Source organism: Pan troglodytes, chromosome 12 (assembly GCF_028858775.2).
Source record: "Pan troglodytes isolate AG18354 chromosome 12, NHGRI_mPanTro3-v2.0_pri, whole genome shotgun sequence".
NCBI lineage: Eukaryota > Metazoa > Chordata > Mammalia > Primates > Hominidae > Pan > Pan troglodytes.
Genome location: NC_072410.2, coordinates 119,636,547 through 119,659,416, shown reverse-complemented (window position 1 = coordinate 119,659,416; position 22,870 = coordinate 119,636,547). Strand labels below are relative to the sequence as shown.

Sequence of the window (22,870 nt, the reverse complement as noted above, 5' to 3'; positions counted from 1 at the left end):
ACCTCTCCCTCTATGGCCTCCACTTCGCTGTGAACTCTCATCTATGAAAAGAAAATCCAGGATGTGGCCCTCTGGGTGCACAGTGTCCTTAGCAGCACGGCACACCTACTGGCGGGGGGCGCTGCAGCAGGAACGTGTCCTTTTTGCAGGTCGGGCAAGACTTGTCCTAGAATCGTCAAACCCCAGAGCTGATGGGCCTGTGAGCTCAGCCCGTCCTTCCCCATCATTACAGATGAGGTGATCGGGGCAGCAGAGCGCAGAAGTGGCCCCTGCGGGGACACCTGGCCAGGTGGAGGCCTAAGGGAGATGGAGCCCGGAGTCCAGGGCCCAGGTGGCTTCTCCAGTGGGAACACGCACCAGACACAGAGAACAGACCCCGCACACCCAAGGGAACCACGAACAGAGGCTGCGAGGTCAGTGTTTGAGGATTCCTAAGGAGAAGCACTGATGAGTGTAGGAGCCTATGAGGGGTCCCCGACAACTGAGACGCGGGAGCCCAACCCCAAGCTCCCAGGTGAGGGAGGACGGCACCTCCAAGGCCACCAGTGTGTGCGCGTGGGGAGGGGACCCTGCCCGGCTCACAGGGTGGGCAGGACACAGCACAGGATGGGCTGCAGAGACCAGGGGAGGCCCAGGGCGGGCAGAGCCTGCGTCTACAGCAGTGAAAATGCATCACACCAGCTCAGCCCAGGGCGCGAGCCAGGTGCCCACCACTGCTGCAGCCAGCATGGCTCCCAGGAGTTCCATGCTAGGGCGGCGTAGACAGCACATGTCTGTCCATCTGCATTTTCCCTGGGTCAGGAAAGAGAAAATGGACAAAGACCCAGGAGATGGGGTCACAGGGCAGAGCTCCTGAAAGAATGAGCCGAGCACCTGTGCAGCGTGGATTTATTTTATTTCATTTTTTACTCTCAAGAGAAAGAAGAGTTACTATTGCAGGAACAGACATTTTTTTAAAAAGTGAAACTCCTAACACCCTTAAAACAGAAAACGTTGTTATTCACATAACAATGTGGGGCTCTGTCTCTGCCGACAGGGGCTGGGTTCGGGCATTAGCTGTGCCGTCGACAATAGCCCCATTCACCCTATTCATAAATGCTGCTGCTACAGGAAGGGAACAGCGGCTCTCCCGGAAAGGGATACACCTGGAAAACGAGTCACCTCCAAAGAGCTGCGACTGTTTGAGAATCTGCCAAGAGGAAAACCACCCTATGGGACCTGGATAACCCAGGCCCGGGAGTCACAGCAGGATGTGGTACTTCAGGGCCCTGGGCACCCTGTTGATCACGAGCCTCCCGTCATAGCTCAGGGAGGCAAACAGCCACGGGTCGGCCGAGGACCAGTCCACGGCATAGACGCTGTCCTCGTGCTCCTCGTAGGTGGCGATCACGTTGTCCTGCAGGGGCTCCTTGCTCCTGCAATGCAACAGAGGCAGACGTGAGCGTGGCAGCTCCGGCGGGGCGGGCAGGAGAGGGGCAGGGAGGACGCGAGGGCTGCCGTCGGGAAACACGGGAGGTACTGGGGCCTCAGCTTTCTCCGCTGTGGGATGGGAAGAATTAGAGGAGCCCACACTGAGGACAGTGGGGTGGTCCCTGCAGAAGCCCAGAAACCCTCACTGTCACTGTGAGGAGTGGGCATTTCTCAAAAGGTTTATGGAAATCGGCGACATTGGCACATGGTGTCTTGGTTTCTTCTGTCCTTGGCCCCCGGGTGCCTGGGTTGATATTTTGTTGGAGGTCTTCCAAGGGCTTCCTTTGCTCAGGGGAAAGACTGGGGGAAGTAGTCACCGTGTCTGGGTAACACAGGATGTAAACGCCCCTATTGCTTGAGCAGAAAGGACCCTGGGAAGCAGCGGGTCCAGCTCCTGGCTGTGTAGGAGTCAGAGGCTGGGGCACAAGGAGCCTTGCTAGGATGGGAGTGGGGCTGGGCTGAGGATCCCCCCATGACACCAAGAAGAAGACGCCCTGGCCCTGTGGGAGCAGCAGAGGCGTGACCTGCCTGGCCTCCCCCAGGGTGTTTCCCACCTCGCCTCCCTTGACTGTGAGTTACCCTCACTGGGAGCCCTGACCAGGGGATCCTCACACAAGAAGCACCACTTCCTCGGCACAGCGTGCGCATGGGGAGGGGGCCCTGCCCGGCTCACAGCGGCCACTTTCCGGTGGACACAGGCTTCTCTGGCACTTTCCTTCCCATTTCACAAAAAAATTCCCACATAATTTGTGTACCGCATTCTAACTGCTTTTGCATTTCTTTGTGGGAAAATGCTTCACCCCCCAGCAAGACGGACCCTCCAGAACTCGCATGGTCTCTGGGAAGCTGGCTTCCCACAAAGTGGACCTGCCAGTGGTCAACTGCTGCTGTGGGACGAATGCCAGGTGCAAATCCTTAGGAGGAATCATGGTTTCCTGAATGCAGCAGGACATCAGGACTGAGGGATGTCCTAAGAAGTCTGCGTCGCCCTGATCACCTCCTCCCTTCCTATCTTGCTCCCATGACGCTGCCGCCCAGAAGACAACGCCAGCAGTCTTCCGACCAACGGGCCCATCAGGCTCCTCCCCTAACAGGGACAGACATGGTGAGGAAGTGCAGACTCCCTGGGCCACTGGCAGAGAGGACGGTAAAGGGAGCCAGGCCCACAGGCACCGAGAGACCGCTGGGCAGATGCTACCGTGCGTGTGCTTAAATACCATTCTATGGCAGACCGAGTTTCTAAGGATTGAACAGAAAAACAACAGAGTCTGGCTCACGCCTGTAATCCTAGCACTTTGGGAGGCTGAAGTGGGCAGATCACTTGAGCTCAGGAGTTTGAGACCAGCTTGGGCAACATGGCAAAACTCTGTCTCTACAAAAAATTAGCCAGACATGGTGCCGTGGGCCTGTTGTCCCAGCTACTTGAGGGGCTGAGGTGAGAGGATCACCTGAGCCCAGGAGGTCAAGGCTGCAGTGAGCCATGATCATGCCACTGCACACCAGCTTGGGTGACTTTTTTGTTTGTTTTTTTTTGTCTCAAAAACAAAACAAAGGCAACAGAGTCAAGAGACAAACAGATGGGCCCATCCCCACTGCAGAAAGGGTCCAAAGACAGAGACAATCGGATGGTCCCATCCCCACTGCAGAAAGGGTCCGAAGACGGAGACAATCAGATGGTCCCATCCCCACTGCAGAAAGGGTCCGAAGACGGAGACAATCAGATGGTCCCATCGCCACTGCAGAAAGGGTCCGAAGACAGAGACAATCAGATGGGCCCATCGCCACTGCAGAAAGGGTCTGAAGACAGAGACAATCGGATGGGCCCATCCCCACTGCAGAAAGGGTCCGAAGACGGAGACAATCAGATGGTCCCATCGCCACTGCAGAAAGGGTCCGAAGACAGAGACAATCAGATGGGCCCATCGCCACTGCAGAAAGGGTCTGAAGACAGAGACAATCAGATGGGCCCATCGCCACTGCAGAAAGGGTCAGAAGAAAGAGACAATCAGATGGGCCCATCGCCACTGCAGAAAGGGTCTGAAGACAGAGACAATCAGATGGGCCCATCCCTACTGCAGAAAGGGTCTGAAGACAGAGACAATCAGATGGGCCCATCCCCACTGCAGAAAGGGTCAGAAGACAGAGACAATCGGATGGGCCCATCCCTACTGCAGAAAGGGTCCGAAGACAGAGACAATCAGATGGGCCCATCGCCACTGCAGAAAGGGTCTGAAGACAGAGACAATCAGATGGGCCCATCCCTACTGCAGAAAGGGTCTGAAGACAGAGACAATCAGATGGGCCCATCCCCACTGCAGAAAGGGTCAGAAGACAGAGACAATCGGATGGTCCCATCCCCACTGCAGAAAGGGTCCGAAGACAGAGACAATCAGATGGGCCCATCCCCACTGCAGAAAGGGTCCGAAGACAGACACAATCAGATGGGCCCATCGCCACTGCAGAAAGGGTCCGAAGACAGAGACAATCAGATGGGCCCATCGCCACTGCAGAAAGGGTCCGAAGACAGAGACAATCAGATGGGCCCATCGCCACTGCAGAAAGGGTCAGAAGAAAGAGGTCTTCTCACAGAGGAATTTTAGACCAAGCTCAGGTGGGTAGGGGGAGAATTCAGACAAAAAACAGTGCAAAGGATCCCAAAACAGAGTGACAGACCCCATCGTATCTAAGGGCTCTGTCCAACTTCACAAGGTTTTATTCCAGAACCTCCTTCCTCTGGAACCTGGGGCAAGAATCTCTGCGGTTGCATCTGAATCGCACCTAGTCACCCCCCAGGAAGCGGCTGCCACTTGTAAAGGTGGACTGCTCAAGGACACAGGGGACCTGGCACTGCACCGCTGACCAGAGGCGGGCATGAAGAGGGTGCCCTTAGCGATCTCCCATCTCACCTAGGATCAGAAATTAAGGTGCATAGGAAAAAGCTTTGGGAAAATCCAGAACCATGATGGTGTGACTAGAAAACACACATCATGGTTGACCACATTTTGTAGAGTATCTAGAAGTGAAGTAGGACCTGGGTTTGAGACTGGGAAGGTTGGCCTGGAGTCTCCGCCCTGCTACCAGCCAGTGGAAGGCCCGTGAGCTGATGGCCAACAACCCGACCCCAACACGCTCAAATCCACGCCAGTGAAGACACTGACTGTGATGCGTCTCTTACAGGGAGTGCTGTGAGGATTGGGATATATTCGTTCTATTATTATTCATGCTCAAGTTTGAAGACCAGTGAGTCTTTTAAATCTTACAGATGGCATTCAATAAGAATACAAACACAAATAGATCTATTTTAAAACCGCACCTAACCCTAACCCACCCGCAGTGCCTCCCACCTGGGCTGCTAATGACGGCACCCCTGGAACTGTGGGTCCCCACAGCTGCAGTGGGTAAGGAGAGTGTCCCCCAAACGCACTCCTGGAAGCTTTCTACATACACAGCCTGGCTCGGGAGATGGCTGTGCAGACAGGAGGCTCTGGTACGGCGTGAGCCACTCTGCAGTGTGTGCCCTTACTTCTCTTCAGAACGGTGGTCCTCCTGGTCACTGATGTCATCGTCGTCTACCAAGTGGCCGAAGGGCTCCGACGAGATGGACACCATGTTGGAAAGGATGACTCTGCTGTCACTGCTGCCCGTGAGGACCAGCTGGTCATGAGAGTGGTTGTAGCGGACGTTCCACACCCTGCAAAGGGCAAGGCAGCTGCTGAAATGAACTGTCACCCGCAGGCAACACCAACAATGGACCACACCGGCTCTGAGGGCCCCACTAGGCTGGGGCTCACGTTAGGCACTGCCAGGCAATCGGCCCCCAGTCACAGGGCCTGACCTGACATAAGGCAGTTTTCCGCTGAGGTTGGGTTTACTGTAGGTTTCTCTTAAGTCCCAAGAGACAGACAGGGAAGACTAAATGTTGGCCGAAACCTACAGGAGGAGAAGGCTTATCACGCAACATTTCAGACAAGCTTTCTAAAATTCGAAAAAAAAAAAATACTGCCCCAGAAGCAACATGTGGATTAGCGATATCCTGTAATATCAAACAAGCCTCACGGCATCTTCCCAGTTGGCAGTGACTGTGGGTCCTGAGACCAGGGCATGGCGGCCTCCTGGGGCACAAGGGCTGTCCTTGGTTTTGGCTACTGGGATCAGCTTTCTTGCTGGCGTGGGTCCCAGAGCCTGGGAGCTTCTGCCTCCCGTCATGCTGAGGCCAAAACAAGCTCCAGGGCCCAGGTGGCAGACAGTGCCAGGCCCTTGACGCTAGGAGGTGCACCCAGCATGGCCAGGGGCACAGGGAGGCCCAGCCACTCAGACCACAGGAAATTCCAGCAAGTCACTGAATTTATCAGAAGTGTGCACTACCAATCCGGGGTTTTAACATACAGCTTCAGATAAGTAATTCAAACGATACAGAGATGCAGGCCATAGGGAGTGAATGCCCCTTTTTGACTTGGGGAGGATTCCTGATGAGATTTTGGCTCTTACTCTTTCAGACATTTCCTCCACATACCTGTGTCACTCACACTTGTGTACACCCGTGTGGGCACACACGTTTTATTTGCATAAAAATGGATTCATGCTATACATGCCATTGTACAACTTCATCTTTTTACTTACTTAGCAAAAAGTACCCAGCACATGAAAAACATTCAAATAATATGTTAGGGAGAATGAGTGACCTCAGAGATCTTCCCACAGCCACATAGAGATGCTTCACATTCTCCCGACAGCTGCATCATCTCCGCTGCACGGATGTCACCTAATTTACTTAACCAGTCCCCTAGTGATGGACATTTGGGTGGTTTCCAGGTTTCTGGCATTACAAACAATGTTGCGTGAACATCTGTGCACATTTATTTTTGCATACTTGAACCAGCACTGTTTCAAGAGAAAACAGAATTTAATGTTTTTCTTCTTTTCCTACGTTTATAAATCACAAACATTCAGATTTGGAATTAGTGTTTCTTTAGGAAAAATAAAACTGGGTTGATTGATTCACAGCAGCACAAACTAAGCTGGTTTGTGTCTTTCCCAATGGTAAAGTAATTAGCAAAATCAATTGCGTAATCCCCTCCTCCCTGAAGCAGCCAGGAGCGGCCCTACCAGTGGGAGTGCTCCTCCAGGGTCTTCACGGGTTCGGTGACATTTCGGGTGTCCCAGAACTTCACCTTACAGTCGTCTCCACAGCTGGCCAAGTAGTACTGCTTATTGGGATTAAAGTCAAGGTCCCGCACCAGCTGTCCGTGGGCATTCTCTATGCAGTAGATCTGGCTGAGGGAGAAGGAAGAACAGCAAAGGAAAATAGTAAATGGATTAGGAAAAGCCACTGCGTGCTGCGGGCACACACTGGTTTCCCGGGACCCTGTCTAATCCCCCGGCCCAGGGTGCTCTCGTCCCCTCGGCGTTCCTGCCCTGCAGGAAGAGGCTGGTGCCAGCTCCTCCATCCCAGCAACCCTGTGTGGTCGCACCACGCTCATCTCTCCAGAAGCGTATCTGTGACCCTCTGGGCGAGCCGTGGAAGGAATTTTTGCTTTGTAGCCATCAAAAATGTGACTTGGTATCTTGAAAATGAAAGCATGCCAGAGGGGCTGCAACAGCCATGGGGACACTGAGCCAGACATTTGGACAGGATGCCTGACACATTTCTGGAGGGACACAGTGAAGAAGGAAAAGAAAAAGACAGGGAATTGAGGTAGAATATAGTGTTGGGAAATTTTATATATATATACTTACACACACATACAACACAAAATATCTATCTATATATAGAACTATATATATACAGAGAGAAAGAGAAAGGGGGGAGCAGTGGGGAAGGCCATGGAAGCAGGAAGGGGCCGGCTATCTATCTATCCATAGATATATACAGAGAGAGAGAGAGAAAGGGAGGAGCAGTGGGGAAGGCCATGAAAGCAGGAAGGACCATGCCAGCTGGGCTTGCCATTCCACTGTCCACACCAGCTCCAGGTCCAACACTGCTGGTGGCCAGTGCAACCCACTCGCTCCAGGGTGGGAGAAGGGGACTGTTTGAAATGAGTCACACGGCTGTTCACAGTGCGTGCGTTCTCACACTCACGCGTGCATCTGTGTGCATGCCCACACATGTATGTACACACACATGCACACATCCATGCATGAGAGGGCAGACACGCACACACGCACTCACACATCTCACTTTGCCCTGGATCCTATGGTCCTTGGCTGCTCCTCGCAGGGTCTGAAGTCATAATATCCTGCCTACGGCCCTGATGTCATGAATCCCAGAGGGCAGGTCACCCAGTGAGGCTGGACAGTGGCTTGGAACAAAAGGCTGCGCCCAGGAGAGCAAAGAACCCATGGCCTGGCGCTGCCCAGCGGCTCCTACCTGCACGGCCTCCCCAGCACTGCCGTGGGCGGGACTGAAATCACTCCTGCATCATTTACCTTCCTCACCGCAGGCCTCAATGGGGCTGAAGAGCAATGGGAAACTTCTGTGCCTTGTAATTTGCTTCCCTTATCTGAAGACCATCATTGTTCTCTGCTCTCCAAAGTAGATGAACTCAATTCCTTTCATCTTTTTCTCTCACATTAGAACTCCCGGCCCTAAACCACTTTTAAATCTTCTGGTTTTTATATCCTGCACCTTTGCAATATCTTAATATTTCTTCCCTAAAATATAATACCTAAACTTTTAAATCTTTCAAGGGAAACAGGCAAAGGTAGAAAATTAAAAACTTGGCAAATTCCCGGGGAACTAGATGGTCAGTCGCACATGCACGACGTATTAACTAAAGGTTACTGCATGCTCCATCACCAGTAACTGTCACACAAAAGCATCATACCACCTAAAAAAGCACCAAAGGCATCCTGGCTCCATGCAAACCAAAGCTGCTTGCAAAAGGAGAAATGACAGTCATTGAGAAGGCGCCAGGACCCTCTGTGCTGCGCTGGCACGTCCTCACCACAGACACAACACGGGCAAAATGAGGCCACTGCCAGATGTCACCCATCAAAGCCACAGGCATCTTTTTGTTTGCTTATTTGTTTGGTCTGTAATGTCAGTCTTTGAGTTTCTTGTTTTCAGATACTGAAATTCTTCACATCCTTCAAAAAACCATGCAGACAAAGGACACGATGACCACAGGACACGGAGAAATGGATTTCAGCAGGACGTTCATCACGGGCTGAGTCTGTGGTTTCCAGCTTCTGATTAGGAAACCAAACAAGCCCTCTGCACGGACGTGCACAAAGGAGGAAGTGGCAATTGATTCTTTATTAGCCCCTGAGTTTTCAGAGGGGCCTTGGAACTAAACCTAAAGTTGTGTCCCCACCCTGGAATCAACACGAGTTATTGTATGACATCCGTCTTTTCAGCTCGGTGATAAATTATGGTGTGCTGAGGGGATAAACTGTATCTTAAAAAAGCTTGTGTGGGCTTCCGTTGCCACGGCAACAGACGTGCTACCATCACTCCTTTGCCTATCAAAATCACAACTGGAACGGAAAACTCGCTCTTATTTGTTCCATTAGAGCTGCTGGCTGTTGTGTATAATTACTTAAATGACAAAATATGATTGCCCTATAGGTGTGTCTCCAGAAGGCACAGCTATGGTCAAGGACGACCCCAGGAGAGACTTAACCTGGGGACTGCAGCTGTCAGCCTGCAGCGGCTCATCAGACACGGGCACCCTGTGGTCCCCATCTCGCTCAGTGTTACAAAAGCCCCAATCCCTAGTTTTCATCATAAACTCCTGCTAATGCAGAGATATCAATATGGAACATTAAACAGCCACCGAGGTGCACCGGTTCCATTGCAGTGGATGTGCTAGCTTAATTTGGGGTGAAGAAACAAGATGAAGATTTATGATTTCCTACAAAAACGAGATGAAGACAAACCATGCGCCCCCAAAGGCATGTGGCTCACCATCAGCTCCACCATCATCCCGGTTCTGCTCGGTGAGGGAGGAAAGGAAGTGGGGCCTGCGCCAGGTGGGCTCACTGACCTCATGCTCCGGGTGTCCCAGCCACGGAGGGTGGTGTCGTTCGCTGTGGCCACCTGGGTGCAGTTATGATGTGGGCTCCACCGTCCTGAGGTGAACTTCAGTTGTCCCTTCCCTTCCAGGGATGCTGAGCTGGCCAGCTGGGAGTGTCATGATGTTTTCCAAAGGAAGAAGAAAAGAAGAAGAAGAATGTGAAGTCTGTTCAGAAACGCGAGAGGATATCCCACACTCAAGGATATTATTGACAATAATTACTGAGAATAATCAGGAAGCTCTTTGTTTCCTTTCCTTAAATGGCAAAAATGAACCTTACTTGGGGAAATCTATAAAACTGAGCACAGCAAAAAATAGAAAGCATATTAATAGGCCTCTATTAAAGAGCGTTTGCTTGCAAGTATGTGATTAGAGATAATCAACTCGAACTTGAAGGGAAACAATACAAAACAACTCAAACATCTGGCTTTCCCCAAAGAAAGCGACAAAACAAGTCAGGTCCACCTGACCGGTTCCGGAATAACAAAGGGACAAACACATTCACTCGGTCAGATGCTGTCTCCAGTGCACACCCTCTTCCCTCCCTCCGTCTCGAGGCCCACACGGCCTTCGCCTGGCATTTAATCAGACCACCCCAAGCCAGCGAGCTGACCATGAAGGCCTCAGCAAGGCCCTGTGGGGCTGGTGTTAGGGCTAAAACCTCCTCCTGCCTAAAAGAGGGTGGGGCCCAGTTGTGAGCCTGCGAGATCCCCAGCTCGTTTCTCTGCTCGCCTAGGATTTCACGCACAAAGGCTGAGCATGTTGGCTGCATCGTTATTTCAATTTGGGGGTTGAATTTCAATGCACAGGATGACTGTTAGGCAGGAAGCGTCCAGGTCTGCCCCAGGGTCCTCTGTCACACCTGCCCCCAAGTCCTCCTGAGGGACACAGTTCCCACCACTAATTCCGTTAACTTTCAAACCAGCTGTGCTCTTCAGAGCCCTCTGAGAGGAGCCTGAGGCAGGTGGCTGGTGAGGCAGGCCTGGCCAGGCCGAGGGCAGGTCCAAACGAGCTGCTAGACAGGCCGTGAGAGGCCCAATGACCGAGCTGGTGCTGGAGTTTATTCAGCATCTCACAAGATTTACCGAGGGGCTTTGCTGGCCAGGGCAGGTTGGGTACCCAGGCTCGGAGTGAACAAGTCCCGGAGGTCCCCACAGAGTGAGTGCCCACTGCATAGACAGGCAGGGGCTCTGCCTGGAAACCACCACTCAGAACAGAAAGACGGGCAGTTCCCAGTGAGAAATAGGGCACCGTCTAAGTCACAGGCAAAGGGCTTTCTGGAAAGAGCGCACTGGCTGCAGATGCTCCTGGTGTCTCCCAGCAAGAGGCCTCCCAACTTCAGAGGTGGCCACTGGGAGGCGTGAGCTACAAGACCTGGTGTCCCCCAAGTCCTATGCAAATGGGCTGTGCGAGAGACTGAGAACTCAAAACAGTCCTGGTCAGAAGCCGAGAAGGGCGGTCATCAGTGAGAGATGCAGACACTGCGCTCAGTCAGGGAGAGGAGGCCTCGGGCCCAGGAAGAGCCACATCTTCACCTCCCACTCCGAAAGCCTGCTCTGATGCTTAGGAAACGTTTTTGGAAACTGAAAGCCACCATCCTTGCAGAGCCTTGTTATTGGGGGAACCCACCCCCGATAATTCAACGTAGGTTCTTTTCTATTTTCCCTGTGTCGGTCGGTCTGAGAAATAAAGGGAAAGAGTACAAAAGAGAGAAATTTTAAAGCTGGGTGTCCGGGGGAGACATCACATGTCGGCAGGTTCCATGATGCCCCGTAAGCCGTAAAACCAGCAAGTTTTTATTAGCAATTTTCAAAGGGGAGGGAGTGTACGAATAGGGTGTGGGTCACAGAGATCACATGCTTCAAGGGCAACAGAAGATCACAAGGCAGAAGGTCAGGGCGAGATCACAAGGTCAGGGCGAAACTACAACCACTAATGAACTTCCATGTCCCACTGTGCTCGCATTGCCATTGATAAACATCTTAACAGGGTTCAAGAGCAGAGAACCCATCTGACTAGAATTCGCCAGGCTGGAATTTCCTAATCCTAGCAAGCCTGGGGGCACTGCAGGAGGCCAGGGTGTGTTTCATCCCTCATCTGCAACTGCATATGGCAGACACCCCCAGAGCGGCCATTTTAGAGGCCCCCCGGGGAATGCATTCTTTTCCCAGGCTGTTAATTATTAATATTCCTTACTGGGGAAAGAATTCAGCAATATTTATCTTATCCGTTTTGGTAATAAGAGAAATATGGCTCTGTTCCACCCGGCTCCCAGGCAGCCAGACTTTACAATTCTCCCTTGTTCCCTGAAAATTGCTGTTATCCTGTTCTTAAGGTGCCCAGATTTCATATTGTTCAAACACACATGCTTTACGAACAATTTGTGCAGTTAATGCAATCATCGCAGGGTCCTGAGGCGACATACATCCTCAGCTTATGAAGATGATGGGATTAAGAGATTAAAGTAAAGACAGGCATAGGAAATTATAAGAGCATTGATTGGGGAAGTGATAAATGTCCATGAAATCTTCACAATTTATGTTCTTCTGTCACGGCTTCAGCAGGTCCCTCTGTTCGCAGTCCCTGACTTCCTGCAACACCTTGTGGTGGTGAGAAGAGGTCAAGAGAAGGTGGGGACACAAGAGACCCACTGGGGGGACAGGGTACCCGTGACTCCATATCTGGGCAGAAGCCAGGAGGTTGTGTCTGCATCTGAGCAGCTATGGGGGGGGCGTGTCCACATCTGGACAGAGGTAACAGGGCTGTGTCCACATCTGGGCAGAGGTGACATGGGTGTGTCTGCATCTGGGCACGCATGGGGAGGGGTGTGTCCACATCTGGGCAGAGGTGACAGGGGTGTGTCTGCATCTGGGCACGCATGGGGGGTGTGTCCACATCTGGGCAGAGGTGACAGGGTGTGTCTGCATCTGGGCAGGAATGGGGGGTGTGTCTGCATCTGGGCACACATGGGGGGGTGTCCACATCTGGGCACGCATTGGGGGGTGTGTCCACATCTAGGCAGAGGTGATGGGTGTGTCTGCATCTGGGCATGCATGGGGAGAGTATGTGTCCACATCTGGGTACAGGCAAGGGGGTTAGGGCTGGGGTGGCACCTGGGGCCTCACTGAGAGCCAGGAGAAGAATAGCCATGGTGATGGTCAGAGGAGCTCTCTAGGAATCGCTTGGACAGGGGCACCGGCAGGCTGGGTGTTGCCGAGGAGTGGACCTGTCCGCTCCCTCCCAGCCCCAAGCGGATGGCTGCCGATGGGCTCCTTCTTTTGTTTATGGAGAGCCTCCTGTGTGCCCCCGGCCCAGCTCCCCTGTGCCCAGGTCCCTGCCCAGCCTGGCCCACCACTTTCATCCCCACAACCAAGTGACTTTCAGGAAGTCAAAGGATGTCTCCTTAGGAAAAGCGCGGGGCTTTTGTTTTACGATATCCCTGGTAAACTATCCGCTCTACTGTCGTATGTGCCAAGGGTGACTTACTGATCCTCTCTCCACAGTAAGCTGAAGGGCTATTTCTGCTCCGTGCAGGAAATGTTAATTGCATTCCTGCTGTGTGGGGACACTTGGCAGGCATGCGTCCCACACACGGACCAAGCAGGAAAACGCCAGGAGCACACAGAGGAGGAGGCGGGAGCAGCCGCCACGTGTGGGGCCTCGGGAAGCCTGTGCAGAACTGAAAGGTGGACACAGGGGCGGGGCAGGGAGGGGGGCAGGGGCAGACACCAGAACACGCAAGCATGTGTGAGCATGGCAGGATTAAGCTTGAGTCATGAACACCAGGCCAAGGCATCCGCGGTGAGTCTGGTAGGCTCACCAAGGCAGCCGACACAGCACCAGGCAGAACAGTGGGGACAGGGCTGGAACCAAGCACTGAACTTGTTGAGGACAGCCAGGGTCCAGGCCAGCTGTCAGCAGGACAGAGTGACCGAACCAGAAAGGCTGGGCAGGTCTGGGCTATGGGCAGGGAGGTGGCAGGGCCTGGGCACTCCGCATGGTGACGGCAGCATGTGCAGCAGCTCGGACGCTGGACACGAACTAGCGCTAGCAAAGGGAAATTGAACCTGAGGAGCCTGAGGTGTCTCGGGACCAAGAGGTGGGAACTACATTGGGCTTTGGGGCTGCCGAGCCCCAGGCACGTGCTCCCACCCTGAGCTGGGCCCCTCTCTCCACACCTGCTCCGTTTCTTTCTCTCACTCCGGCCTGGCTCCCGTATGTGCACAGGGCGGGAGGCAAAGGCACCGGCAACACCAGGGCCTGACATCCCCCTGACCAGGCACCCAAAGATGAGCCAACCCTTAGACCTCACCCCAAATTCCTAGAGAAGGAGGTAGACTGGCACAGCCGGGCCAGGCACTCGCCAGGAACAATCAACCACGGTGGAGGGGGGATGTTAACAAAAGAGGGGAGTGCTCTGCGCATAAAATCAGAGGCACCTCCCACCTTCCTATTTCACTCCATCAGATTTTACAGCATCTCTTCCTTCTCATTACCTTTGCGGCAAGGGTGCAGCTTTTCCAGCTGGTGCAGGAGGCGGGCTCCCAGATACACTCAGCATGGACCCAGACACAGAGCGGGGGCACAGGCACTGCAGGGAGGGAGGGCGTGGCTCCCACAGCAAGCTCCAAGGAACCATATAGTGTGCAGGGTGACACACAGGAGCCAAGGAGAGGGTCCCCCTTGCAAAGCTACCGAGGAAGAAAACAGAGCTGGAAAATTCACGACCCTAAACGCTAAGCCACAAGAAAACCTTTAGTAAAAGCCAGCTGGGGAGTAGGTCAAAATAAATGTTGCCAACAGCAATGATGGAATACAGTTTCCTAAAGAGAAGAATTGGTAGCAACATTACGTCAAAAACTAGCAATGATTCGAGTGTACACATTATTTCAGAAACACAGGGTGAGCTAATTTTTGGCTTTAACTTTGGCAACTTACAGTTAGTTAGGTTCAATGTCTTTTTGTTTTATTTTTTATTATTTATTTATTTATTTTTTGAGACGGAGTCTCACTCTGCCACCCAGGCTGGAGTGCAGTGGCGCAATCTCGGCTCACTGCAAGCTCCAATTCCCGGGCTCACGCCATTCTCCTGCCTCAGCTTCCCAAGTAGCTGGGACTACAGGCGCCCGCCACCACGCCTGGCTAATTTTTTGTATTTTTAGTAGAGATGGGGTTTCACCATGTTAGTCAGGATGGTCTCGATCTTCTGACCTTGTGATCCGTCTGCCTCGGCCTCCCAAAGTGCTGGGATTACAGGCGTGAGCCACCGCACCCGGCCTAAGTTCAATGTCTTAACTTCCACATGGACAATATGAATGAAGAAATACCTTTGTAGTATTCCCTTTAGGTAAACAGAAAAAAGTCAAGTGAAATTTTTTACAGGTACTATTTCTGAAGACCTACTTATCAGGTTAATGATTATCCATTGATGACAATGAATACAGTAAAAAAGACCAACTAGCAGATATAATGAAAAGGCTGGATATTGTTTCTAACTAATCGATACTGTGCTCCAGTTAACTTTCTACTAACTTTATTGGTTGATTATGAAACTCTTTAGAAGTCAGAAACGCAAGGTCACACCTTTAGAAGGTAATGCAAATTTGGCAGAGTGGCCTGGACAAGTTCTTGATGACTCGTGTGTGCGAAACACCACAGGGCCATTCCAGAAGGGGAAGGCCCGAAATCTTGAGCCAAGCAATGCAAGCTGAGCCCCCAGCAGAGCTATTCTGCCATCCCAAGCTCTTGCACTTCAACTTCTAACTCCGTAAGTGCTCCTTGCAGAAGTTCAGTTAGCAAAATGGAGCACCACTTGCGTCCAAAACCCACGGGATAAAACACATCCTAGCCTTCAGCTTAAGGACTCGTCTAGATTTTTGAAAGAGTAAGTTAATTAATTAAGCCATCAACCAACTACCAATTAGGCTTGCAGCTGATCAACAAGTATTTATTGAGCAAGCTCCTCAGCCGTGCCAAGAGCCAAGATGGCAGACGTGGTTTTTGTTCTCACACTCGGTGTCTGGCTGCCGAGGTAAATGTGTGCAACGAAATCACTCAACAAACACAACTCGTTATCAGTTACTCAATGCCAGGCCCTGTGCTGAGCATTTATGCTCATTTCCTAGTGAAATTATCACAAGTCACATGATGTAGATGTGAATATCACCATTTGACAGGTGAGAAAACTGAGGCTTGGAGCAATTAAATAATTGTACAATGTTTTAAAAGCTAGCTAACAAGTGACAAAGCCAGGGTAAATGATAATAACGTACGTTGAGAGGGATTTCAAATAAAGTAGAACTCATCCAGGTTAGAGTAACTAGGGAAAGCTTTCATGAGGCTTAGGAACTGCGATGGGCATTACAGACTGAACAGAACCTAAATCAGTGAAACACAGGAGTGAGCCATTCCTGGCAAAAACAAAAGCCTCACCAAGGCAGAGAGATACGTAACGTAAATAAACCTGATTGAAGGGGAACCACGTGCCGGTAGTCAGCGACAAAACAGACCAGGCCAGGAGGCCGGGACAGCACAGCACTGAGTCGGACAGGAGAGCCCGCACTCGGGGCGCCTCCTCCAGCTGGAGGGTAGATAAAAAAAGCAGAGCTGGCAGAGGTGAAGCTGTGACATGAGGAGGCTGAAAACCAGGGAAGCTGGAGGCAGAAGAGGCCCATGGTCAGCAGCATCTGGGATGGCCCTCAGACTTGGTTGCCTATGGAGTCCCTGCCCCAGAGCGGCTGGCCTCTAACCAGCACAGCAGGGCGGGGTCCCTCAGCGGATTAGATGAGAAGAGATCTGGGCTTCATCTTGCTGGCTGGGATGAGGCAAGCTCCACACTGTGGGGCCACACGGCCGGCAGCTGAGGGTGGCCTCTGGCCAACAGCTGGAGGTATCCAGGCCCTCAGTCCAGCGGCCCAGAAGGAGCGACATCCGACCAGCAGCAAGCCCAGCCCCACTGACCCTGAGACCACAGCCTCGTGCGAGGGAGGTTTCAAGCAGAGGACCCAGCTGAGGTGTGCTTGGATTCCAGGTTATCCACACAAAAGCTGAGGTCACACACGTGGGCCGTGCTGAGCACTTCAAGGTCATCTGTTCCAGCAACAGACAACTAACACGAGGCACTGACCAGAGGTGACAGGGAGATGCCCCCAGATAAGGGGAGACCCTGATGGATCTCAGCAGCTCAGAGGCGGGCTGTGGCCCCCCCTTACTCCACAGCTGGGAAAACTAGAACCCAGGGAGAGTGGGTGAGCTGCCTGTGGCCACAGCCAGCTGGAGGCAGAAACAGGATCTGTCACCTGACTCCACTCCATTGGTCATGCTAACGCCTGTACTCCCAGGCCCTGAAAACTTCACACTCACAGGTGCAGAGAAGCCTAGAAGGTAAATTTTAATAAAAGCCTGAAAGATATTTCACCATCAATTTCTGAGGGTCTACTCAGGGCAGACAGTACAGTGTAAGTTGTAAGGTTAATCAATCACAATTTTTGGTTTCCTGGGGACACGGAGACAGAACTCAGCAAGAACTCCACAGGGTGCGATGCATGCAGTAATCTGTTTTTCGACATTAAAGAAGAATATTCAGTGCTTCCTGGTCCAAAAGGAATGATTAAAGGCGCCCACAAAACTTTCAAGGGAGATGTTACTAATGCCAGAATGTGAACAAAAGAATACACCTCCTAACGAGCAAAATGACGTGCCTGGCATCGTCTTTAGCAGTTCATGTGGAGCATATCTAAGAAGAGTCTCAGCGGAAGATTTTGAGAGACAAAAAGCTGTATTTCCTGCCATCAAGAGCCACAGAGCTGACAAGGGTGGCTTGATTTGGAGGACAGGAAAACTACAGAGAACACAGCACTGCACTCACAGCAGACCCTACTACATGCAGGCGCACTCCCAGCAGACCCTACTACGTGTAGGCTGTGCTCACAGCAGACCCTACTACATGTAGGACTGTGCTCCCAGCAGACCCTACTACTTGCAGGCCGCACTCACAGCAGACCCTACCACATGCACGCTGACCAATACCAAGGAAAATGGAGGGCCAGCAGAGTGAAGCACGCACCACCCTCTCACCTTGGACAGAGAACAGCAGGGTGAAGAAACAGCAAGGCTGTGGTGTCTAGGGCGCAGGACGCATGAAGCACCCGGTGCAGGCGTGTCCCAGGTTGTGCACCCTGGGCTGCATGGCAGGCGGGAGGGGCTGGCTTACAAAACGGCCATGACCATCCCACCCTGAGCCCGTTCCCATCCCATCCTCAGGGACTGACACTGCTCTGAGCTGAGCAGGAGGAAACTGTTCTCGCCAATGACTAGTTTAGACATGACTTGCCATTATGTCTGACAACTGGACAGAGGCACCTCTAACAAAGGCCTTCCTTACAAACAGAGATGCAGAGAAATCTGCTTTCTCTGCACTGGAACTGTGGGAGTCTGCATGTGATGGCTGGAACTGCTGCAGCTGCCTTGCAGTCATGAAGGCAGAAAGCAGTCACATGTGGATATGGCAGAGTGGAAAGATGCAAAGCAGCCGAGGCCTTCATGCTGTGGAGACACTGAATCACTTTATTTCCAAGCTTCTTGTTATAGCAGATAATAAAGATTCCTCTTTGTTTAAGTCATTCCCTGTGTCCTGCAGCCAAATACAACCTAACTGCTGCACCTCTAGTGCCCATTTGAGAATGCCGATGACACCTATGGAAACTTCCCTTCCCTATCTCTGGTTGGGAATTCCAGTCCCAGCTTTGAACGTGAATGCCCCGAGCTTGAACCCCAGCTCTGCTTCCGAGTAAGCCATCATCGGCAGGTTACTTAGTCTCTTTGAGGCTTGGCTCCAGCTCCTATAACTCACGCATGACGATATTAAAGGACCCACGCTGCAGTGTTATAAGGATTAAAGGAGATAATACAGGTCAAATGTCCAGACAGTGCCTAGCACGTGGCAGGCATCTTAAACACGTTTTTCTTCATCCTTACTATGACTCAAAAAACAGCACCTTGGAACATTCAGAAGAGCTCTGAGTGGTCTTTATGTGGGGCGAACACTGACGCTGCCTTCTGGAGCACTATGGTCTGATGGAGGCGACAGAAATGAAATCTGCTGGAGTCCCTGAGGCCCAGCGCCACCTTCAGGATGCAGAAGAAAAAGAAAAGGAAGAGGATCTTGGGAGGGCTGGGCTCTCCTGGTGGCACACTTGGGCTCTCCTGGCGGGACATCCAGGCTCTTGTGGTGGGATACCTCGCTGCCAGGGCTCGTTTCCAGATGGCAGGAGCTGGTAGCACCAGGGGACAGAGAAAGGGTGGAGGTGTGTCCTGCCAGGGTCACATGGCAGGTGGGCCCTTAGCCCTGAGGGAGGCTGTGCACACCCAGCTTGAATGGGACACAGAGCCCCCAGTGGGCTGCAGGCTCCCACACACTATCAAGGGTACCATCCCCTGGGGAGACGAAGTCTGAGGTGCACAGAGCTGACCCCCATGAGAGTCTGCATTGTGGCCTCCTGGAAGAGTAGAGCCTTCCTGTATCAGAAAATGTACACAGGGCATCGGCTGTCCCCACTAGGTGACACGATGTGCCGTTTTAAACTTATTTTTAGTTTATTTCTAAAAGGATTCTATTTGTAGGAAGAATAGAACTAAAAGGGTCTTTTCACTCCTCCTTTGCTACACAAAAATCTAAGCTCTGTTTCTGGAGAAAAACTGTGTGTCTTAAACCCCAAAATGCAGATGTGACCTCAGTTTTACACACTCGAAATTGGAAAGACCATGAGTAGAGATCAGAATTTTTTTTTTTTTTTTTACCAAGATAGACTATAAGAAATCTTTCTGCAACCCCAATTAGACATTAGTGATCTGTTGGAGAGGTGGGTCTAATTAGAGGCAATTCTTGGGAGAGGGAAAAAGACCTTTTAAAAAGAATAATGAGGGCAGAAAACACTGGGAGCAGCGCGTCATGAAAGCACGCCGGATCCCTCATGTCTGAACTGTAATGATCACTCGCTGGCTTTGGGGAAAGTCATTTAATTATGAAGGAGACACAGACTGCTTTCTGGGACCTCAAGTTCTGTCTTGCCTCTGCACGAGGGTCTTCTTGGTGACCCTCCTATTGGGTAACCTTCACCCACGGCCCAGTGTTGGAGATCATGTATTACAGCTGCTCCATCCGCATCCATGTACCCACGCACCCATCCACGCGTCCACCCACCCGCCGTCCATCTACCTGACAGGCACACACTAAGAGCTTGCTGTGAGGAACGCTGCTCTCCTGTAACCTGTAATTCCACTGTTAAATGGACGCTTGGTCAGGCCAAGGAACATGTCTCAGGTCACACTGTTAAGGAGTGGCAGGAAGGAGACCTGGTTTTGCAGGCTGCACTGCCGCCCTAGCTGCAGGAGGACTCACTGCCTCTGGGCCTCCCCTGCCGCCCCAGCTCAGGTCGTCCTGTACTCTGTGCACCTTCCCACTGACCCGTGCCTGTCCCAGCTATTCCAGCAAAACTTGAAGTCTTACATTAAATGCATCATCTAGATACTGCAGGCCCTATAACCGCATGGCACATTACAAAAGGCAGAGGCTCTGTGTCGGCCACCAAAGCTCCAGCAGCATGTCACAGTTCAGGTGGCCCTTGGACATGGCAGGCACTCAGAACAGGGTGCTGATGGGGAGCCTGTGCCGAAGCTCCCCAGGGTGAGCAGCTCCTCTTTCTTAAAGACGCCTGGTTCTAAAAATATATTATTTGTTTTGTATTACCAGAAAGAAGTCTTTTAAGAGCTTGGGAAAAAGACGCTCAGTTGCTAGATACCAGCACCTAGCCACTTTTGTTTTTTAATGACTTTTATTCAAAATCTGAGTGGAAGACTAATAAGAAAATGCTAGTGAGCTCCAATATTTACAAAATCAAACTATACATGTAGTTTTATGATATTAAAACTATGCAACTTGGTAAATTATACTATGATATTAAAATATGCAACTTAGTAAATCACTGACTACATATTTTCTTAAAGATAATGGCTTTTTCAAAACAAATATCCAAAACATAAATTTCACTGGCCATTGTCTGAAACCCCTGGCTATAAAGCTGACATTTATTTTAATGATGCAGTCTCTGCTCAAAATATTTCAGAATGTCTTTTTATGAGTCTTACAAGGAAATCAATTTTCATGTGGTTTTAACCCGTTTTCCACTAATCAGCTTTTGCAAAGCTTGCTGACCTATTTTATTTACCAGATTTTGTTCCAATTAACTTTTTCAAAAAATCAAATTCATGCTCATAGGACAAAATGTTATTGATCATTCAAGATACTCAAATAAGAGCAAGTTATCTGAGAACCTCACAGACCTGAAGGAGGACAGGAGAGGTCTGGGCAGGCAGATGCCGCCGTGAGCACCTCTGTGCCCGGGTGTGACTCACTCACAGGGCATCAGACCTGACCCGCAGCCCCAGATCTGGCAGTCAGATCACGTCACCTTCAGAAACTTCCTCTGCTTCCGTTAGCTTTCCTCTTCTCATCTGTCAGTTGGGAGGGGGCCCAATTATATGACGACGAGGTCTGTGTCTTTGATTAAAAGGACTACTTAAAAATAGTGAGAAATGACCATTTGTTGGGAAAAGTCCTTATTACCCTCTCCAAAGTGAGCTCACTGAGTGTCTGTTGAATGAATTTGGCCATGGCATTCTGGTATGCTTGGCGTATGGCTGACTTCTTGCAGTCATAACTCAACCCCAATTCCCCCAGGAAACATTCGGCGGGTCCTTTGTCCATGCGTGAGGCTCGTGGCGGGTCCTTCCTTGAGTGAGGCTCGTGGTGGGTCCTCCTTCTGTGAGTGAGGCCCGTGGCAGGTGCAGGTGTCTGGGGCCATCCCTGCTCCCCGACTCCAGTGTTCCTCTTTCCCACAAGGCCTCCAGCCTGGGAATGATGGCACACACAGGGTCCGTGCACGCTCATTCAGAATGTTCAGATTCTTCCCTCTAATAGGACAAGGGAAGAGCTCTCATATTATCAAGGTCTCCAGAAGCGGGAACAATAGTGGAGGTGGCTGACCAGCACCATCTTTTCCGGGACGCCTGCTGGTGGGAAGGCAGGGTGTACACCCATTCCGTGTTTCTCTCACTAAGCACAACGAAAGCCTGGACACTGCACATACAACAGAGGGTGATTTGAAAGTTGGAGAGAGAGGGCAGGCCCATGCGGCACATAAGGAGACATGCAGTGGGGCTCCCTGGGGTCTCCTTCTGCCTCATTCACCCCAGACCTGGAGCTGAAGAAGCTGGAAGCCAGGAAACACCACCAAATAAGGCCCCAGAAGAGCCCACTGAAAGCCACATTTTCAAAAAGGGGCAGCCAAGTAGGACACAAAACCTCTAGACAGAAACCACGTACTCCAGACAAGCAGCCCAGAAAAAACCATGTCCTCGCTGCCCCCTACAACAGGGAAGCCCAGACTCCGTGTCCCCCGCATGGCGAGGGTGCGTGGAAGGAGGCCCAGGCACCTTGTGCATCTTAACCAAAGTGGACCCTGACGTCACTGTCAAACGCACAGCGATCAGCCCCCTGAGGAGAAAGCAGGAGACGATCTTCAGCATCCAAGTCATCTCAGCTCTCAGCCCTGGGACAAGGGACAATGCATAAAAGGAAAGACCAACAAACTGAACTTCATCGACATGGAGAACCTTCCAGACAATGGAACATTACTCAGTGATAAAAAGAAATGTGCTTTCAAGCCATGAAAAGACCTGGAGAAACCTTGACTGCTTATTACTAAGGGACAGAAACCAATCTAAAAACCATCCATACTGTATGGATCCAACTCTGTGACATCCTGGAAAAAGCAAAACAATGGCAATGGTGAAAAGATCGGGCTTGCCAGGGGCTTGGAGAGAGAGCATGAGGAAAGAATCATCGTTGGGGCACAGAGGATTTTTAGGGCCGTGAAACAATTCTGTGTGACATCACGGTAGAGAACAGGTGTCAGGACACATTTGTCCAAACCCACAGAACATCCAGCACCAAGAGGGAGCCCTAATGTCAACGAGGGGCTCTGGGTGACGGTGATGTGCCCGTGTGGGTTAATCAGTGATAACAAAGGTCCCACGCCAGCAGGGGATATGCTGAGAGTGGGGGAGGCTGTGGGAAATCTCTGTATCATCCACTCAATTTTGCCGTGAACTTAAAACTGTTCTAAAAGAAAAAAAAAAAAAGAGATAAACTTTTGCTCTGAAAAAGACCCTACTAAAAAGAGGAAAAGAAAAGTGACAGAATAGGAGAGAGCATTGCCAGCCACCTCCACGTTTCAGGAGCAGAGACTTAAAATGCGAAGGAAACAACTCCTCATTCAGGGTGAACGCATCTGTCCCACCCACATCTGTTTTTCCAGAACTCAGTC

At 51.4% G+C, this 22,870-nt stretch overlaps 1 protein-coding gene across 23 annotated transcripts in view; it reads right to left on the bottom strand.

Moving 5' to 3' along the window:
- Positions 1 to 876: 876 nt before the first annotated feature.
- The window catches only part of EIPR1 (EARP complex and GARP complex interacting protein 1), a 179,061-nt gene continuing 157,067 nt past the window's right edge, over positions 877 to 22,870 (bottom strand). For all 23 annotated transcript variants that reach the window (XM_054677670.2, XM_063789369.1, XM_063789370.1 and 20 more), the window contains 4 exons: positions 9,456 to 9,592; positions 6,577 to 6,744; positions 4,994 to 5,161; positions 877 to 1,415 (listed from right to left, as the gene is read on the bottom strand). In XM_054677670.2, the coding sequence (XP_054533645.1) occupies positions 1,241 to 1,415; positions 4,994 to 5,161; positions 6,577 to 6,744; positions 9,456 to 9,592 (648 nt within the window). In that variant the 3' untranslated portion in view covers positions 877 to 1,240. The remainder of the gene's footprint in view (positions 1,416 to 4,993; positions 5,162 to 6,576; positions 6,745 to 9,455; positions 9,593 to 22,870) is intronic.